At 39.5% G+C, this 19,944-nt stretch overlaps 2 protein-coding genes across 2 annotated transcripts; one reads left to right on the top strand and one right to left on the bottom strand.

Moving 5' to 3' along the window:
- Positions 1-290: 290 nt before the first annotated feature.
- On the top strand, positions 291-2,396 carry LOC131709740 (E3 ubiquitin-protein ligase BRE1B-like). The gene is made up of 3 exons (XM_059012556.1): positions 291-428; positions 1,286-1,387; positions 1,942-2,396. Exons 1-3 carry the CDS (start codon positions 372-374, stop codon positions 2,116-2,118), a joined length of 336 nt encoding a protein of 111 aa, XP_058868539.1. The 5' UTR covers positions 291-371; the 3' UTR covers positions 2,119-2,396.
- Positions 2,397-5,759: 3,363 nt separating this feature from the next.
- LOC117398962 (interferon-induced very large GTPase 1-like) lies at positions 5,760-16,751 on the bottom strand. Its single transcript, XM_059012548.1, has 3 exons — positions 16,707-16,751; positions 12,087-12,497; positions 5,760-10,951 (listed from the first exon to the last, which is right to left on the bottom strand). The coding sequence occupies exons 2-3, from the start codon at positions 12,424-12,426 to the stop codon at positions 6,165-6,167; spliced, it is 5,127 nt and encodes a 1,708-aa protein (XP_058868531.1). The 5' UTR covers positions 12,427-12,497; positions 16,707-16,751; the 3' UTR covers positions 5,760-6,164.
- Between the last annotated feature and the right edge of the window lie 3,193 nt (positions 16,752-19,944).

The following is a 19,944-nucleotide window of genomic DNA, read 5'->3' as shown; positions in this document are numbered from 1 at the left end:
AATTATTCAGCAGCTTTCATTGGACTCTATGAAGCTGAGGGAGTTCATTCTATATAGAGGGGGTGGAATTCAATATGTTAACAAGGGAACATTATCAGCAGCTTTCATTGGACTCTATGAAGCTGAGGGAGTTCATTCTATATAGAGGGTGTGGATTCAATATGTTAACAAGGGAACATTATTCAGCAGCTTTCATTGGACTCTATGAAGCTGAGGGAGTTCATTCTCTCTCTCTCTCTGTCTCTCTCTGTGTCCTCTCTCTCTCTCTCTCCTCTCTCTCTCTCAGGCAGTAGAAGCCGCCTCAGCTGGCTGAGGATCTGAAGGTCCAGTTGGAGCACACCCAGAACAAGCTGAGAGAGATCCAGTCCTCCATGTCACACAACAGGAGCGCCCGAGAGGGGGAGTCCTTCAACCTCAAGAGAGCCCAGGTGAGAGGGGACGGGAGAGGGGAGGGAGAGGAGAGGATAGGGGGAGTCCTTCAACCTCAGGAGAGCCCAGGTGAGAGGGGAGGGGAAAGGAGAGGGGGGTGAGAGGGGAGGGGAGAGAGGAGAGGAGGGGAGAGGAGAGGGGGTCCTTCAACCTCAAGAGAGCCCAGTGAGAGGAGAGGGGGAGTCCTTCAACCTCAAGAGAGCCCAGGTGAGAGGGGAGGAGAGGGGGGTGAGAGGAGGGGGAGAGGGGTACAGGTAACTGAGAGACAACTAACTGTGTGTGTGAGAGAGATACAGGTAACGCTCAGAGTCACGTTTCACGAGCGTGTGTGTGTGTTTGCTCCATCTGACCCAGTGCTCTCTGTCGCCCTCCTGTGTGCAGGAGGACCTGTCTGTATGTGTGTGTGTGTTTCTCGCTGAACCGGTGCTCTCTGTCACCCCCCTGTGTGCAAGAGGACCTGTGTGTGTGTGTGTCTCTCTCTCTCACCCTGTCTCTCTGTCGCCCCCCTGTGTGCAGGAGGACCTGTGTGTGTGTGTGTGTCTCTCTCTCACCCTGTCTCTCTGTCGCCCTCCTGTGTGCAGGAGGACGTGTCTGTCTGTGTGTGTGTGTGTGTGTGTAGGGCTCTCTGTCGCCCCCCTGTGTGCAGGAGGACCTTTGTGTATGTGTCTCTCTCTCTCTGACCCTGTCTCTCTGTCGCCCCCCCCGTGTGCAGGAGGACCTGTGTGTGTGTCTCTCTCTCTCTCTCACCCTGTCTCTCTGTCGCCCCCCTGTGTGCAGGAGGACCTGTCTGTGTGTGTGTGTGTGTGTGTGTGTGTGTCTCTCTGACCCTGTCTCTCTGTCGCCCCCCTGTGTGCAGGAGGACCTGTCTCGCCTGCGCAGGAGGCTGGAGAAGCAGAAGAAGGTGGAGGTGTACACCGACGCAGACGAGATCCTGCAGGAGGAGATCAACCAGTACAAGGTGGGAGAGGAGAGGCTATCGCACTGCACTCTCACACACAGAGAGAGGGAGACCGGATCGGATCGGAACCCCACCTCGGAACAGTCTGTGTCTCGGAACTCTCTTAGAACCCTTCTTAGAACACCCATCTGAACCAGTCTCTGTGCAGCTTTCAAACTCGGAAACATCAGTCTTATGATGTTGATACAAGTAGCTTTTGAGTTAAGGGGGGGAGAAAGCAGTAACTGTAGAATTAGGGGTATAGAATTGATTTCGTGCAATGCAGGGATGGGAATCAGACTCCTATTGCACAGCAGTGTGATCCAGTCCAGGTTTTACTACCAGCTTGATCAGCCCCCAGTGTGTCTAGCTAACAAGCTCAGTGTGTCTGATTATTAAACTCCTAGTGAAACCAGGACTGGATCACACTGCTGTGCAACGGGAGTCTGACTGTGTGTGTGTGTCTCCCCCTGGTCTCTGATTGCTGTGTCTCTCTCTCTCTCTCTCTCTCTCTCTCTCTCTCTCTCTCTCTCTCTCTCTCGCTCTCTCTCTCTCTCTCTCTCGTGTGTTCCCAGGCAAAGCTGCGGTGCCCGTGCTGCAACACGCGTGACAAGGAGACGGTTCTCACCAAGTGCTTCCACGTGTTCTGCTTCGAGTGCCTGAAGACGAGGTACGACACGAGGCAGAGGAAGTGCCCCAAGTGCAACGCAGCCTTCGGAGCAAACGACTTCCACCGGATCTACATCAACTGAGAGGAGAGAGGGGAGAGAGGGGAGGAGAGGAGAGAGAGGGGAGGAGGCAATGACTTCCACCGGATCTACATCAATGGAGAGGAGAGGAGAGAGGGGAGGAGAGGAGAGAGAGGGGAGGAGGCAATGACTTCCACCGGATCTACATCAACGGAGAGGAGAGGAGAGAGGGGAGGAGAGGAGAGAGAGAGGGGAGGAGAGGAGAGAGAGAGGGGAGGAGAGGAGAGAGGGGAGGAGGCAATGACTTCCACCGGATCTACATCAGCGGAGGGAGGAGAGAGGGGGAAGAGAGGAGAGAGGGGGAGGAGAGGAGAGGAGGGGGAGAGAGGAGGAGGGAGGAGAGGAGAGGAGGGAGGAGAGGAGAGAAAAGGAGGAGGAGGAGAGGAGAGGAGAGAGGATGTGCAATCAACTGAGAGGGAGAGAGAGAGAGCAGCACTGTAATCTACTCTCAGAAAAACATTTCACCGGACACAATACTGCTCTCTCACACCCACTCCGCGGGTCCAGCCATTCACTGGTTGGGGGGGGGATTTTGTAGAAAGTTGTGTTAAGAATAGACATTCAGTCATTTAATGAAGAGAGATTTATTAATATTTTTTTGTGGTTGATCGATGATCACTTTTTTTTTTTTTCCAACCTTTTTTGTTGATTTGTCCGAATTCAGATGTTCTTACAACGTCTCCTACACCCCTCCCTCCCTCCTCCATGCTACAAAATGACCCTTTTAGTAATATTTTAAAGACGGTATTTTTTTGTTTCAAAGGACAGCCCCAAACCGATTCAGACGCTTTCTCCTGATTTTTGTTTTTTTTTAAAAGTCCAATTTGTAAAAAAAATAAATAAATAAATAAATAAATAAAGAAAAAAGTTATTTGAACAAAAATGACGACAAACAGAATTTTCTTTTTTTTTTTTTTAAATGTTGAAATGACATTTTCATCCCGCTGGTAACCAGCAAGTGTTAGCCTCGCGCTAAGATCATTAGTACATAACTGATCTGTTTCATTACAGAGAATTCGAGGCCTCCTAACTGACATCAAAGCTTAATGCCATCATAATTGCCTTTCAAGATTCATTAGTTAAAACAGAGAGATCTGGCCTACAAGGCAAGATACAGCTTAAACACTTCTTAATGCAGAAGGCAGGGATCATTTTGAGCAGGGATTTCATACATTTCAACTGTCTGAATAATGTTTGGTGCTGCTAAAATATATACATAGATGTGTTATTTAATGAGACTTGTGGGCTACTGTGTTTTTTATTTTTTTTAATGCCTTAAGTCTTTAAAATCCTGTCAAGTGAGGATATTTAGGTTTTGAATTGGGGTAGGGGTGCTTTCTCCCTACCCAGCCAGCCCAGCCAGCCAGCATCACTGTCCCTGATTGGGACCAGAGAGACTTGACTCTGAGTAACGAGGCTTGCAGTTGGACCAGACAGAGTCCTTGTGACAAATATATAAATATATATATATATTTGGGTTTCATTTCATTTCGATGTTTTGTTGTCAATTTTGTTTATTATTGTTTTCTTAATTTGTATTAAAACTAGAAACTGCCGTTGTATTGTACATTAAAAAATATATATATATATATATATATACAAAAACACTGGTCTTTTTTTATATTTCTCTTTTCCTTCTTTCTTTTTCCTCCTTTGTTTTCTATTGTTCACTCTATGGGAGATGATCTCTCTTACTGGTTTTATTATCATGGAATTGGCTTCAGTTGCAGTTCAAACAGAAGCGTTTATTTTCACACCTTTGCACCGAGACCTCAAGACTCAGCTCGGCACCGCATTGGAGATTTGCAGAACAAGACTTCATGTCTTGATGACTCTAGACTCTGGTAGAGGAGGTTGCTCCTCATTATCACACCAGTACGTGTCCTCCCACACAAGGGTGCAAGAACCAGTAATGTACAGAATACCTTACACGCGGCTGACCCTGAATTGTCATTTGTTTTGAAATCAAACTCGAAAAGGGATGTATTTCTTTGCTGCTGTGTGCACACGGGACCATGCAAGTGTGACACACAGACAGATATAGATTTTCATGTACCTCTGGATAAAGAATGTCCTTACCAAGTGTCATCACAATCAGACACGCTGTTTCATTAGATTTGTGTAAAAGTGTGACGGGGGTTGGGGGTTGGGGGTAATGAACCAAAGAGCCTAAAAATAATTGGCTATTCCAAATTGGGGATAAAATGATAAAAACAATTGATGACTACTAATTTTTTTTTATTTTTTTGATGAACCACACCTTAAAGGGGAGGACACTTCTTTTAAAAATGTTTTGCGTAGTAATACGCAGACAAAATACAAATTCATCACAATAATAAAGCAGAATACAAAAAATATGTAATACATGTTTACTAGTGTCTGTCAACAATAGCCTAGTTAAAAGTAGTCACAGTTTAATCTCAATCTCAGTCCCACTCATTATCAAAACACTGAAATGTCCAAATTCTGTTACTATCTCAGTAAAGTGTGATAATTAAGGTCTTTAGCAAGTTTCATCACAATCGGATAAGATTTTTTTTTAACATTTTTTAATACATGACTATACACTCCAATCCTATCTCAAATCCATTATTATTATTATTATTATTATTATTATTATTATTATTTTTATTTATTTATTTATTTATTTATTTATTTATTGGTATAACTTTTTAAAATAAAATAGTGTTTAGTACTCAGGTATTTTGACAAATTATTGACTACTTGTTAAGATAGCTTGTGGCTCCTTAAATAATTGAGCTGGTGACTGTTTCTGACTGATAACAGTCAAGTTTTTTTTTTTTAAGCCAGCAAAAATTTCAGAAAGTTATTATTTCGTCAAATTTTAATGACAAAACTGTAAGCCCTTTCCGCCGTTAAATTAAGTTTTATCTTTACAAACGAACCAGTCGACTTTCCCGCCCGCGCTGCGCGAGAGTCTCACACACTCCCAATTCAAATTCAAATTATAGAACAGACGCGCGCGAGTCGACCGTTACACAGAGACACTGGGACAGAAACGAGAAAGTATTGAGGCTGAGACGAGCCCGACACTTAAAAATAAACTTTAATTTAAAATATATGTATATATATATATCTATAACTAGTGAAAACGAGAGGTCGCCGAAGTCGAGAAGAAAGGACTGAAAATAAAGAAACTCCGAGAGACTGACGTGTGTCGTTTAGTGACTGGTTTTAACCGTTAAACTGGGAGCCCAGCCCAGGGTATGAGGTAAAAATACTCGCACTAAATAAATTAAATATTTTAAATGTTTATATTGTTTATTATAAGGAGGAGGTGGGTTTAGTTGGCACTAACAGAACGAAGTACAATAAATAAACGTTTCTAATAGTTTAAACCATGAGCGTTTTCTGGTCGGGTGTATTTCTACATAAATATAGAGTAGTTTATGAAGAATGTATTTGTGAACTTAGCAATTTGTTTGTGGTATTAAAATTATACCTGTGTTAGGAACGGGGTTGGCTGTTTTTTAAATATAGTGATTTAAATCAGAGATTTCAAATCGACTTGATTTAAATAACGTCATTTAAAAACAAAAAGCATTGATTTAATTTTTTTTTCATTTACTACCTATTTTATATAGTTTTTCAAGGACAAGACATGAAAAGTATGTTTTAAAAAAACCTTTTATTAACACAAACCTCTTCAACTCTGTAAGATACAGATGCAAGTCATTTTTAAATTACTTGTTAACATCACCGTAAACTTTCATATATGTGTTACAACAAAAGGAAAGATACTTGGAAAATATTTTAAAATGAACCCTAGAGAATGGCCAGAAATAAAGAATGCAAGTCATATTAACTACTGAAATATTTGTGAAATCCATGTGCATTCTGAATCATTAGTAAGAGTGATAAAACATGTTTTTGGTGTCTGCAGATTATTATGGTTATGGCAAAAATCGGTAATTGTAAATTGACCCAAGAAATCACAATCAGTGTATCCCTAATTGAAACCTTGTGAGTCTCAGCATTTTATGAAACCATAAATGATACACACTAATACTTCTTCCACAAAACACCCACTACTTATTTCTCCCATACACCATTCTTCTAATCTTTTTGTACAATGATTTTCTTTCAATATTGTTTTCCATTTTTTGTGTGTAAAACAACTCATCTAAACTCATAATTGCTTGTTGTTTTGTTATTTTGTTCCATTCCTCAGGGATATCAGCAGGCTCTGCCTCATACGCCTTTGCAAATTCTTGATTAAATGTAGACAGCACGTACTTCCAGTAGTCAGAAGATCCAATACTGGGATCAGGGGCAATGTTCCAGTCAGGGTAGAATTTCCGATAGTCTTTATAGGGATGAAACTTCTCTTCTGTGTCACTATTCCTAAATCTCCTTTCACTGAATACATCAGAGGTGCACACATTCTCAGTTAGTTTCTCGTCGGTTACATATCTGTATGTCCCCAGCCCTTGTGGTCGATGCACTGATGCGTGGTGTTCAGTGTGGTTCCTGCCTCCTGCCTCACAGGGGACCTTACAGAATGGACACTGCTTTCCACAACCAATCACCCTCTTGAACAGCTCATCCTGTGGCTTGAATTGGAGATTGTTAAGTTTCTCTTTGATATCACACCTTCGAGAGAAGTCAGTAGTTAGAGATGTCTTCATTTCATTAACAATCTTTTGAAGGTACTCAATGAACTCCTCTGTGTTTGCTTTGTCCTGGATTAATCCAAGATTGGCTGTGGAAATCACAATCTCACTGCTCAGGGTACTGCAGACATTTTCAATAAACACTGATATGGTTTTGCTCTCTTTTGTGGTTTCCTCATTCTTTTCTTTTGCAATCGCTGCTTGTATTTTCTCTGTTATTATTCCCAGGTGTTTCACTTCTAAATCTGAAAAGGCATTGTCTTTCAAACAGTGCGCAACAATACTATCCAATATCAAAGTCTTGATAAATCCCTCATAGTTTCTAATGTAGGCCACATAGTTTTCAAAATTGGTTTCATCCAGCAACTGCTTCAAAACTGAATGCTGGAAATGTGACCGTGAGCTGTATTTCTGAGAGTCCTTACCAGTCAGTATTACATCCACAATCTCTGTCCCAAGGGTTTTGTTGACATACTGTGTCACTGCAGGCTTGAGGCATCGCTCAGTGAAATCTTCAGCCTTCTTTAAGCACTGATCTTTCTCACGGTAAAGATCTATGAAGTCAGAACAGTACTGTGGTTTGGACTTTTCCAGATGTTTCAGAGGGTCGTTGACTTCAATGAAATCTTCGTGCATCTGTTGGAATTCCCTGGCAGCAAACCCACAGATGTGCAGCTTCAAGTCAGCTTCAAACTGCTCGTTGGTCTTCAGCTTCTCATTTTCCTTCAGCTTGACATCTATCATTTCTAACAGCTCTCTGGTGTAGGTCTCGTGGTAGTCAGATGTTCTGTGCTTTGTGTCTGATACAAAATGTCTGCCCTGTGTTATTACACATTGTGCCATATCATTTGCTTCCTCCTTTTTGAACTTTTGCTCAGTGATGTGTAAATGATCAGTTATGTTTTTCTTGAACCAGTGACGATGAAAGTGATTGTCAGTGACTGTAAACGGGGTTGCTCCACATTTAGTCAAATCGCTGGTCTCATTTAACACCATCTTAACTGAACCTACGTGTCTATCTAATTGTTTTCTTAATTGATTATAAACATCTAATACAATGTCTCTCTTCTCTAAACCTTTAAAGTCCAGTTTCTTCACTGTCTCTTCCCACATATTTTGAAATTTGTTTTTCAGCTCCTCATCAGATAAATCCTCCTTTCTTTCCCTGCAGTCTCCAAGCAGTTTCAATACTCCTCCTTCTATTATTGCTTTATGTCTTTCACTGACCTCACGTACCTTCTTCATTCCTTTTTGATAATCAATAGCAGCTGTGCACTTCCTTTTCAAAGAGTTTTCAATTTCAGTCCTAAGAATTTGAATGCTGTTCTCAAATGTTGCTCTGTAGCTTTCTACAAGATTAATGTGTCTTTCCTTACTTTCATAATATTTAGTCAGTTTCTCCAGAGTTTTCTCTTGTTGAGATGTCAGTTCTTTAGATGCCTCTGCTTTTAAATTGCTGAGAAACTCATCAAGGTTTGAGGTGTGGTTTTTGGTATTTGAAATCCTTGTCTCAGCAGTTGCCAGCCAGTTGTACATGTGCTTTTGGAAGTCCCATTCCCATTTATTATATTCAACACACAGGTTACTGTAAGCCTCAGCCACCAGACTATTTCTGAAGCTGAATATGAAGTTCTCATATTTAACAGCTTTCCACAAGCTCGCCACCCACTCCAGAAACTCAGTAATGTCTGCAGGTTTCTGGTCTTTGCAGCTTTTGAACTCCTTAATCAAGCTCTTCTTGAACTCATACACAGCTTCACTGTAGCCTGTGTTCACTGGAGCCATTGGTGGATTACCTTGCCACAGGCCAGGGATGTACAAGTTATTTTTCTCTGCATCATACTCCATTATGTCAGTGAATTTTCTGTCAGTATCCTGCTTCTCCATCCTGGCAGCTGCCTGTGTCATCTCATTCAGCTGTTCTAGAAGCTTATTCCTATCCCTTGCATTGTTGTCATGAGCAGACACGTCACCCACATTCTGGTGCACAAAGTGACATTTTGGCTTCTTCCCCACTTTCTCCATTCTAAGAAAGGCGTGCACCACGATCTGTAGGATATCCTTCATTTCTATGGAGTTCCCCATTGCTATGTTTATTATGGTGATGTCACTCAATCCAACGACCAGTGTTGCAAGCTCATTGTCATGTTCATAGCTGTCTTCAAGTTGTGCCAATTCTGGAGATTTGAGACCTTCTGTGTCGATTACCAAGATAAAATCACAATTCAGCTCTCCTTTAAGATCCTCTTTGACTCTGATTAACAGCATGAAGGCTCCTCTCGTGCATCTGCCACTGCTAACTGCAAACTGAACCCCAAACATTGTGTTGAGGAGGGTAGACTTCCCAGTGCTTTGGACACCCAACACTGTTACAACCAGCACCCTGCTCTTGTGTTGGACTTTCCTGTGGAGCTCAGTTAGAACATCAGTCACCCACCTTACAGGGATATTTGATGCATCTCCATCCACCAGCTCAAGAGGGAAGCCATCCACGAGCAGATCAGCCCCCAAACTGGGAAGATGTTGAAACTGCTGGCGAGATTCAGAATTGTCAGGAAGGTAGCAAGCTGCTTCATAAAGCTGCCCCATCTCACGCATGAAATGTTCCATTCCTAAAGAGCTGTTTGATATTTGTCTATCCAACTTTGCAATTATCTCTTTGTTCTCTGAGAACTTGCAACACTTTTCTTTGTATTTATGACGAAGACCAGAAAGTTTTCTTCGTGCCGTAACATCCAAGTTCATTCTCATCCACTTTAGAAAATAGGATCGTTCTTCTTTTCTTTCATTGGATATGGCAGTGATGAAACACTGCATTGCTTCAGATATATCATAACTGATTTGTTGTTCTCTCAGTTTCTTTTTTTCTCTTTGCAGATTGGCTTTATATTCTTCAATAGGCTTGTCTCCCGCCTTCCGTAGTCTGCACTCCTCCTTTTCTATTTTAGCCAGCTCCTTCCAAAGCTTCCCTTGCAATGGCAACTGATCCTCTTTATATCGCACCACATCGTTGATTTTAGATGTGATTTCTGCAGCACTTCTCTTAGCATTCTGACATTCAGTGCAGTCTTCATCTACAGGAATCCCCAATTCACGTGCTACAGCAGACATGCCTTCAATTGTCATTTTGTGTTGACAGTTTTCCATGATGTCATTCATAGCTAAGCGCAGTTTCTTCACAAAGTCTGCATCATTGGTCTGCTTGCTCTTCAATAGGATATGATTTGCGTTTAATTTTAACTTTGATGCCAAGTCTTTCAGAGAGTCTAAGATTGTCTTTGAATTACTTGGAAAATTTGCAATCAAAAACAATTGTGCTTTAATATTTCTTGCAGAGGACAAGAGATTGCACTCGCTCTCCGCAATACTGTCAAAAGATATGAAGACTGCAGAGGATGTCTGACATAAAATGGAAAACTGTGTCTGAAAAGAAGTGATGTCTCCACGAAGGTTAACAACAGCTACAGGTTCTGGAAAGATGTCCAAGTTTTCCTTTCCACAAGGAAGGTACCAACCTATTTCAACTAGACCGTTTGAAATTCTCCGTGTAACGTCACTGCATTCCATGTCACGATGGATAAAGAAATTATGGTACTGCTGGGGGTTGCTGAGCACCTCGTTCAGAACCCGTGACTTTGATAAACTGCAGTCACCCAGCCTGACAAAAGAGATCATTGGCATGGCAGTGCTGACTATATTCTCTTCTACAAACCCTTTTGAGTCAGCCAATGAATGGGATCTAAACTTCTTCACAATGTCTCGCATGGCCCACAGCATTAGTGTACACTGATTGGTATCACAATTTGGTAGCAAGAGAGGTACAGCAAACTGGCACATTGACATTTTTAACATAATTTCCTGCTGCAGGAAGCTATCTGAGCACAGAAAGAGTGCTGTTATGAGATCAAGTGGATTGATTGTATTACTGTCTTGAGCATTACTGATCATAAGTTCAAAAGCACTGTCAAGGTCTTGCAGTGTTGTGTCTGTCTTGATCTCAGCAGCACTACACTTGGTACTCCGAGCTGTCACATTTACCATCATTAGTCTTTTCAGAAAGCACCAGGGGAGTTTTTTCAGTGACAGAATCGGTTCATCTGTAATACTCTCTGTACCGATCTCAAGGACAGTACTCAATGTAATCTTGCCTGGGAAGCAGTTCTCCAGTCCCAGCCTGCACAGCAAATCTTCTAGATGTGTTTCTGAAAGGGAAACAGTAACAGGTATCCACTTAGCTAAAGTAATAAGTACTTTGGAGCAGCAGTGTCTACTTTTTTTTTCTTTTTACATCGAGATAATGCTTTGCTGGTGACTACATTAGAACACAAGAAATACACCAAGGCTCTTTTCATGTATATTAGGTATTAGTAATTGAGAAAGCTGTTCTGAGTGGGTGTCCTTCAAGATCGCAGTCTGATTAGTTGATACAAGTGATGGATATGCTTGTCACTGGCTTTTATACTGCAGACTTAAACTGAGGGAACACGTGGCTTGAAACCTGGTTCCAGGAGACCGAGTTTGAGGCAACTTTGTTGTATCAAACCCAAAGTCTCCCGTGGTGTGCTATGCAGTGGCCTGAAACCTAGTCTCCTGAAATCAAGTTACATGCCACAAAGTGTCTTCGTGTTCCCTCTGCTGTAGAAGCATCTTTTGTGAGCGCATACTTACATGACCTGCTCTGTTACTGAATTCATATGGTTTGATTCTGACAGACAGTAAAGTGAGTCATTTATTTCTTATTTCAGCAAAAGTAACTATTAATGAATCACTGTCAAGTTTTTTAAGCTGCTGTCTTATCATTCTCCAGCCTGCCAGCAGGTGGCAACATTGGGCAACAAATTGCCTGAGGTTTGAATTAAATTTGACTGCAAAGCAACAACCCCCTCTATGAGCGCATGTCTGTCATGAGAATGAAAATCTTTACAAACAAATAAAAACATCTTGTTTCTGTTTCTGTTTCTGCGGATTAAATAGAGCCCACAGGGTTTATTGCAGCATGTAACTATACTGACTCCATATTTCATAGGATATATTGATTTGCAATCCCTGCTGAAGTTAGTGGGGCAGTCAGTCCCACTGTTGTATAATTTAAGTGTTAACTTTCAAAAGGGACTTCCCAGCTCAAGTGGACCAGGCAGGGGTTTGGTGGCCCCCTTTCATCAAAGACTTGCATCAATTAATTCATTTTTGGCCCTTGAAACATGCTAGGTCAATATTCAGAGACATGGGGACTGAGACAAAAAGGAAGTAGATCTATCAGGCTAATAAACAGTTGCAGAGAAAAGTAGACTGAGAGACTAATATTCAGAAGAAGAGTTGTAAATAAATAATTCTTACTTGTGCAAACAGCTTTTGAAACAGGCATGCTCTGGGTCCCTTTCATCAGCACTGTGGTGACTGTGAAGGTGTACTCTCTCCCAGGTCTCAGCTCAGAGATGACAGTGGAATTAGAGGGTGCAGTGATGGAGTCTTGGTGACTCCTATCAGAGCTAGAGTAGGTAATGTAAAAGCTGTGGGGGATCCCATCCATATTGTCAGGACTGTCCCAGCTCAGTGAAACAGAGTCGCTTCCCACTGAGTCTATATTTATCTCTCCAGGAGGAGACGGTACTGAGCTGGACAATTCTTTGGCATCTTCAGCAAAGTGAGTGATTTGTCTGACATGTGTTTTCTTCATTTCTACCTGGAGTTCAGCCTCTTGAGCCCTCTCATCTGACCTGCTCTTCTCTGATGATATCTCTGAGGTTCCTGCAGAGGGATATTACACAGTGACTGAATTACAGGCATATCTTGCATCTGAAGCAAGAGCAAAATCTAGTGCATTGCTTACAGTAACAACGTATGGCAGGATTTCTGAGTGAAGGCAGTTATGAAATTGGAGGATTGGTATGCAGATGAAGCTACAGACACAGGAGTTTGTCCTCAGTTGTAATAATATACAGTAATAGCTAACAGAAACAGTTTCATGCAAAACCTGATTTAAATACATTTTTTTATACAAATCTTGACTTCCAACTTCATGAAGAGCGCGCATTATTTATTAACACACTGCAATATTGAAAACAACATGTGATCAACCTTAAATATGGGTCTTCTTATAGTTACAATACTTTTTGTTACAATACCTAATGAATTGGATGTCACTCCTACCCTATTTGAGATCCTTTCAAGTAAATGTTTATTTTTATTTTTGTATTTCCCTGTTTTTAGTGATCCGCCAGCCATATCCAGCAATGCACTCAACATTGTGTAAACCCTGCCCTCATATATGAACATACAAGATAAAAATAAAATACCCTAAGGGAGCAAGGCAGTATACTGTATACCATAAGGAGATAAAAGCTTAATGTATATGTGCAGGGGTGTTGGTAAAATGTAATGTAGCAAGGCAGACTTCTGTATTTCCCCTCCTTGCTTTTGTCTACACCCCTATATGGTAAATTGTCAACAAGATTTAGCTTTTGACTTAAAAATCGCAATCTGAATTGAAACACACGGTGTACACAGCACTTATTTTTCAAATACAAAAAAGGATATCATAAATACAAACTATCCTGTGTTTCTTAACTTACTCCTCCTTGTCTTTCCTTGTTTTTTCTAACGTCTTTTTACTTTTTCTCTATGTCCAGTTATGTTCTCAAACACTCCAGCATCTATGGATTTCCCCCAGCAAACAAATATGTATATTAATGTGTTTTTGCTCAGTTTCCAATACTAACGATATCATGTCATGTTTTTTTAGTCACAACTAGGGGCTGGTCTTTCAAGGAAATCAAGTGGATAAAGCTCTTAAACAACAGCAATAATATTAATATAAGTAATTACTGTATATCAAAGGTTAGTTTAGAAAACATACACCACAACAGCACACGCACTGATTTCAGCTGGCAAAGCTTATCTTATCTTATCTATATATTAAACGGTATTGTGTTCAGTTTATGCAAACATTAAAAATAATGCCCCCAGTTATTTCCTTCTGAATCCTATATTGCTAAAGTCTGGGTGTAGACAACATTCTTTTCTGTTTAGAAAATATATATTAGGGGTTTTGATCGACTAAAAAATAATTGTTCGATTAACCTTGTCTACTTGAGTGCGGTATCAAAAAACGGTAGCCTACGTGAAAAACAAATCTTGAAAAACGGTGGAGCTATATTTCACAATATCTTAGAATAAAGAAAAAAACTGCAACTTGCAACATTTGTTCATCAGTGCTTTCCTTTCACAACAGCAGACCTGCTACAAGTTTATCGTATCATCTTGGTCGCAGGTAAGTTGATTTTTCTTTTTATTCAACGTATTTCTTTCAAACAGTATTAGAAAATGAATACTGTATCAGTGATTTAACTACTGTGTATATAGTTAGTGTTTGTTGTTAGGAGCCATACAACGTAAGCTGAGAAAGCTAAATACATTTCCAATGAGGTTGGGTTAGGTTGACCAGGGTGTCCTCGGTTCACAGCGCACCAGCGCCCTCTGTAGTCTGGCCGGGCGCCTGCGGGCTTGCCTGTAAGCTGCCTGAGAGCTGCGTTGTCCTCCGACGCTGTAGCTCTTCGGTGGCTGCATGTTGAGTTCGCAGTGTGAAAAAAAAGCGGTCGGCTGATGGCACACGCTTCGGAGGACTTTGTGTGTTCGTCTTCACCCCTCCCGAGTCAGCGCAGTTGTGGTAGAGCTGAGCTGAGCGTAATAAAATAATTGGCCATTCCAAATTGGGAGAAAATAATAAAAATATTTTTTTTTAAAAAAGAGCTATTTAAATGTAAGTACATTGCTCTACACTGCGACCAAAATGTTCGCATTTTTTTTTTTATGAATGCGACTATCTGGCCAATCTGGCGTGAGTCCCTCACCCCGGAAATCCTGCCACACACAAGCAATTTTGATGTGTTGCTAATGTTGCCAGGACAACATTCACTAGTCATTTCTGGATCAACTACTCCCATCAGCCAATCACAAAACATATTTTGCCTTTCAAATTCAAATTGTCTTTATTGGCATGACAATAAAAAAAGATTTGTGTTACCAAAGCACATACATGGCATAACCGACTAAAATATATACAGAGAAAACATCGTTTAATACTATACAGTATCCCTCCTTCCTCTATATTGAATAACTCCCTCCCTCTATATTAAACAATACCCCCCTCACTCCCTGTATATTAAACATAATCCCATAATCCCTCCCTCCCTCTCTTTTCCCTCTCTATTTTGCCTGTCTCTGCCAAACTACTCTGAGTCATCAATCTGATCCATGAGGGGTGGGCAGTTTGTTGATTTTGCAAAAAGGCCGGACTCCGGAGATTCAAATTGCTGCAATTAAAATTTGGTACGGTAACGTTAATGGCTTTGTTATCCAGAAACGTATATTTAGAATGGTATGTTGCTGTTTCTCATTTTCGTTTGTCACATGTAATTGTTTGCTAAGAATGTATTATGGTAAAGCCACGTCTGTTCTTTAACGTGTTCCAACTCTTAGTATTATTATTGGCTGTACCTCCTCTACGCTCCCCTGCCTCCCGAGCCCGCTCCTTCTCCACCCTCGCTCTGCAGTGGTGGGATGACCTTCCTACAGATGTCAGGACCACCTTCCGGCACCTCCTCAAGACTCACCTCTTCAGACAGCACCTGTAGAAGCTCCTCTTTTCCCTCTGGACACTTTATCACCCTTCCTTAAATGCACTTTACTTGCTCTTATCTGCTCCCTATTTTACTGCATTTAATCCTGTACTTCAGAGTACTGTAATCTGTCACAAGTGTTATTGAATCTGTAGTATTTTGTATTTAATTATATCCTGATGTAACTATCACTGACGCTGTTATCTGCTCCGATATTGAATCGTATTTTGTCATATACCTGTACTTACTAGAACTAAAGACATTGTATTTTATCTCTCAAGCCCCCAAAAATATCGTTACATGCATCCTTATACTAAACAAATAGGAATGGGACGTTCCCATTCAACCAGTAAATGCTTGCCGGCGCCCTTATATTTACAAGCAAAACCAATCAGCGTTATTCAAGTCATAGTTATCATTTGTATCTAGGTGGGAAATTGAACTGAAGGTTATGAAAATATTTAATCATATCAGAAATCATTGTGGGTTAGTTTATAAAAATACCTAATAATATCAAAAACAGAACTAAAACTCATGATGTGTCAGTAGCCGAATGATGACTTTTAACACAATCTTTGTCACCTATATGTATTAAAAATATTGACGGTTTCCGAAGCATATAGTCCAACACAAAAACAAAGGCAACAGTCTGGCTGGCTTGAACAATAAACATCTCCTTTATCTGTGGTTTGCAGAAACTGCCATACACTGCGAAACTGCAGAATTGCATGGTTAACAAATTTAGGCCATGTTAAACAGTGGTTCAAAAACCTTTATATTAAAAACAGCAAATCACACAATGTTTAGAGTCAGTCTCAATGATTTCTCACCCCTTTACCATTCAAATAGGCACATATTCCATAATAGAAAGGAAGAAAACGGCTGACGAAACAATAAGAGCTTGTGCCATTTAACTGAAACAGAACCATGTGTACACCGTTCTGCACAGGGTGCATGTTTATCAGAAAAAGCCCAAGTGTTCAATTTGTATAGTGTGTTATTATTCCTACAATCTGGATAACATGAATTCCCTTTTCTGTACAAAACAGAACTATTATTATTATTATTATTATTATTATTATTATTATTATTATTTATTTCTTAGCAGACGCCCTTATCCAGGGCGACTTACAATTGTTACAAGATATCACATTATTTTAACATACAATTACATTATTTTTTACACATTATATTTTACATACAATTCCCCATTTATACAGTTGGGTTTTCACTGGAGCAATCTAGGCTAAAGTACCTTGCTCAAGGGTACAGGTACTTTGAACTAACTGCCTTTCTTATTTTGTGTTTATTGTTAATCTTCAAGAAATGAAGTGAATACCTGATAGACTTTCTGCTGAAGAAGTTTTAATTCTCTGCACCTTGTCCTCTGTAGGTCTTCATAAACACTGACACTGTACCCAAAAAAACAGTTTATATCACATGCACAAACCAAAGAGGAAGCAAAGCACATGAATCATGTCCTTTTCTTGCAAGTCGTTCTTCCTAGAAAAACAGATGACTTCTTGTAAACCGTTTTCTGCTGCCAAGCTTAAAGAATGACTGGCGTATAGATAATTTAAAGAGCCTCTGTTGAATGTTTACCAGAAAAACACACAACATTTATAAATGCTTGACAATGTAGTGACCAACAAGACAAACATCTGTTTAAAAAACCTTTTTCAAATTTAAGAAAAAAGATTTGACAAACACATTGCATTGGCAGTATAATTGACACCAAAAACTGACACTTCAACTAAGAAATCAATTCAATTAGATAAGCAGTCCTTTAAATATGTATTTTAAAAAAAGCCTTAATATAAATAGAGTAATATATGGGTCAGAATATATTACCACACAGTAATATGTCTCAAGTTGGTTCTGAGCTAGTAATGCATGATTGGTACATTTATAAATGCTTAACAATGTAGTGATGAACAAGACATAATCACAAGACAAACATCTTTTTAAAGAACCTTTACAAATATGTAAAGAAAAAGATTGGACATTTGAGATACACATTGCATATTGCTGACAGTAATAATAATAATAATTTATTGATTTTATATAGCGTCTTTCGGGGATCGCAAAGCACTTTATATACATAAATAACAATAATCAAAAATAATAAGAGCAACAATAAAACAGCACTACAGGAAAAGTACAAGAATAAAAATATAAACAGATAAAAACAGACACAGAACTAAAAGCAATTTAAAAAGCCATAGTTAAAATATGTGTTTTTAAAAGAGATTTAAAAATGTCTGGGGACGGAGCTTCGCTTATTGTAAGGGAATTGCAAGTATACTGGTATATTGGTACTGCTCGCAGGCAATAAAAATGTGTATTATAAATATCATATGGGAGATACTGAAATTGAAGAAGGAATCTATGAAAAAGACCTAGGAGTTTATGTTGACTCAGAAATGTCTTCATCTAGGCAATGTGGGGAAGCTATGAAAAAAGGCCAACAAGATGCTCGGATATATTGTGAGAAGAGTTGAATTTAAATCAAGGGAAGTAATGTTAAAACTTTACAATGCATTAGTAAAACCTCATCTAGAATATTGTGTTCATCTCGTTACAAAAAGGATATTGCTGCTCTAGAAAGAGTGCAAAGAAGAGCGACCAGAATTATCCCGGGTTTAAAAGGCATGTCGTATGCAGACAGGCTAAAATAATTGAATCTATTCAGTCTTGAACAAAGAAGACTACGCGGTGATCTGAATCAAGCATTCAAAATCCTAAAAGGTATAGACAATGTCAACCCAGGAGACTTTTTCGACCTGAAAAAAGAAACAAGGACCAGGGGTCACAAGTGGAGATTAGATAAAGGGGCATTCAGAACAGAAAATAGGAGGCACTTTTTGACACAGAGAATTGTGAGGGTCTGGAACCAACTCCCCAGTAATGTTGTTGAAGCCGACACCCTGGGATCCGTCAAGAAGCTGCTTAATGAGATTCTGGGATCAATAAGCTACTAACAACCAAACGAGCAAGATGGGCCGAATGGGGCCTCCTCTCGTTTGTAAACTTTCTTATGTTCTTATGTTCTAACCATTCAATATACGAGAGGGGGGAGGAGTGTAACACATAGGATTATTATTATTATTATTATTATTATTATTATTATTGTTAATAATAATAATAATAATAATAATAATAATAATAATAATAATAATAATAATACTAAAACCGACAGATACACTGTGAAATGCGGGGACATCTCATTGATCAAATCCAGACTAAAACCAGATTCTGACTGACCACGCGCCTTGCTATAAAATAAAAATAATACATTCATGTCCACACACTGATGACCAATTCCACATGCCCGGGGACAGGTGAAAGATACAGATTTGGACAGATTAAATTGCCATGCTGGTTGACTGACTGACATTGCAGGTAATTTTGCCCTGTTTTTCTGCGCTCGTTTTCTGTGCGCCTTTTTTCTCCTCTCAAGCCCCCAAAAATATCGTTACATGCATCCTTATAGTAAACAAATAGGAATGGGACGTTCCCATTCAACCAGTAAATGCTTGCCGGCGCCCTTATATTTACAAGCAAAACCAATCAGCGTTATTCAAGTCATAGTTATCATTTGTATCTAGGTGGGAAATTGAACTGAAGGTTATGAAAATATTTAATCATATCAGAAATCATTGTGGGTTAGTTTATAAAAATACCTAATAATATCAAAAACAGAACTAAAACTCATGATGTGTCAGTAGCCGAATGATGACTTTTAACACAATCTTTGTCACCTATATGTATTAAAAATATTGACGGTTTCCGAAGCATATAGTCCAACACAAAAATAAAGGCAACAGTCTGGCTGACTTGAACAAAAAACATCTCCTCTTTATCTGTGGTTTGCAGAAACTGCCATACACTGCGAAACTGCAGAATTGCATGGTTAACAAATTTAGGCCATGTTAAACAGTGGTTCAAAAACCTTTATATTAAAAACAGCAAATCACACAATGTTTAGAGTCAGTCTCAATGATTTCTCACCCCTTTACCATTCAAATAGGCACATATTCCATAATAGAAAGGAAGAAAACGGCTGACGAAACAATAAGAGCTTGTGCCATTTAACTGAAACAGAACCATGTGTACACCGTTCTGCACAGGGTGCATGTTTATCAGAAAAAGCCCAAGTGTTCAATTTGTATAGTGTGTTATTATTCCTACAATCTGGATAACATGAATTCCCTTTTCTGTACAAAACAGAACTATTATTATTATTATTATTATTATTATTATTATTATTATTATTATTATTATTATTATTATTATTATTATTATTATTATTATTATTATTATTATTATTATTTATTTCTTAGCAGACGCCCTTATCCAGGGCGACTTACAATTGTTACAAGATATCACATTATTTTAACATACAATTACATTATTTTTTACACATTATATTTTACATACAATTCCCCATTTATACAGTTGGGTTTTCACTGGAGCAATCTAGGCTAAAGTACCTTGCTCAAGGGTACAGGTACTTTGAACTAACTGCCTTTCTTATTTTGTGTTTATTGTTAATCTTCAAGAAATGAAGTGAATAC

This window comes from Acipenser ruthenus, chromosome 44 (genome assembly GCF_902713425.1).
Source record: "Acipenser ruthenus chromosome 44, fAciRut3.2 maternal haplotype, whole genome shotgun sequence".
NCBI classification, from domain to species: domain Eukaryota; kingdom Metazoa; phylum Chordata; class Actinopteri; order Acipenseriformes; family Acipenseridae; genus Acipenser; species Acipenser ruthenus.
This window is presented reverse-complemented; position numbering and strand designations above follow the sequence as displayed.

Excerpts from the sequence above, each read along its gene's own strand:
- LOC117398962 (XM_059012548.1), bottom strand. The coding sequence starts at position 12,426 with ATGAAGAAAACACATGTCAGACAAATCACTCACTTTGCTGAAGATGCC. Across the intron at positions 10,952-12,086 it reads TTCAAAAGCTGTTTGCACAA|AAACACATCTAGAAGATTTG; the intron begins GTAAGAATTATT and ends TTTCCCTTTCAG.
- LOC131709740 (XM_059012556.1), top strand. The coding sequence starts at position 372 with ATGTCACACAACAGGAGCGCCCGAGAGGGGGAGTCCTTCAACCTCAAG. Across the intron at positions 429-1,285 it reads TCAACCTCAAGAGAGCCCAG|GAGGACCTGTCTCGCCTGCG; the intron begins GTGAGAGGGGAC and ends CCCTGTGTGCAG. Across the intron at positions 1,388-1,941 it reads AGGAGATCAACCAGTACAAG|GCAAAGCTGCGGTGCCCGTG; the intron begins GTGGGAGAGGAG and ends GTGTGTTCCCAG.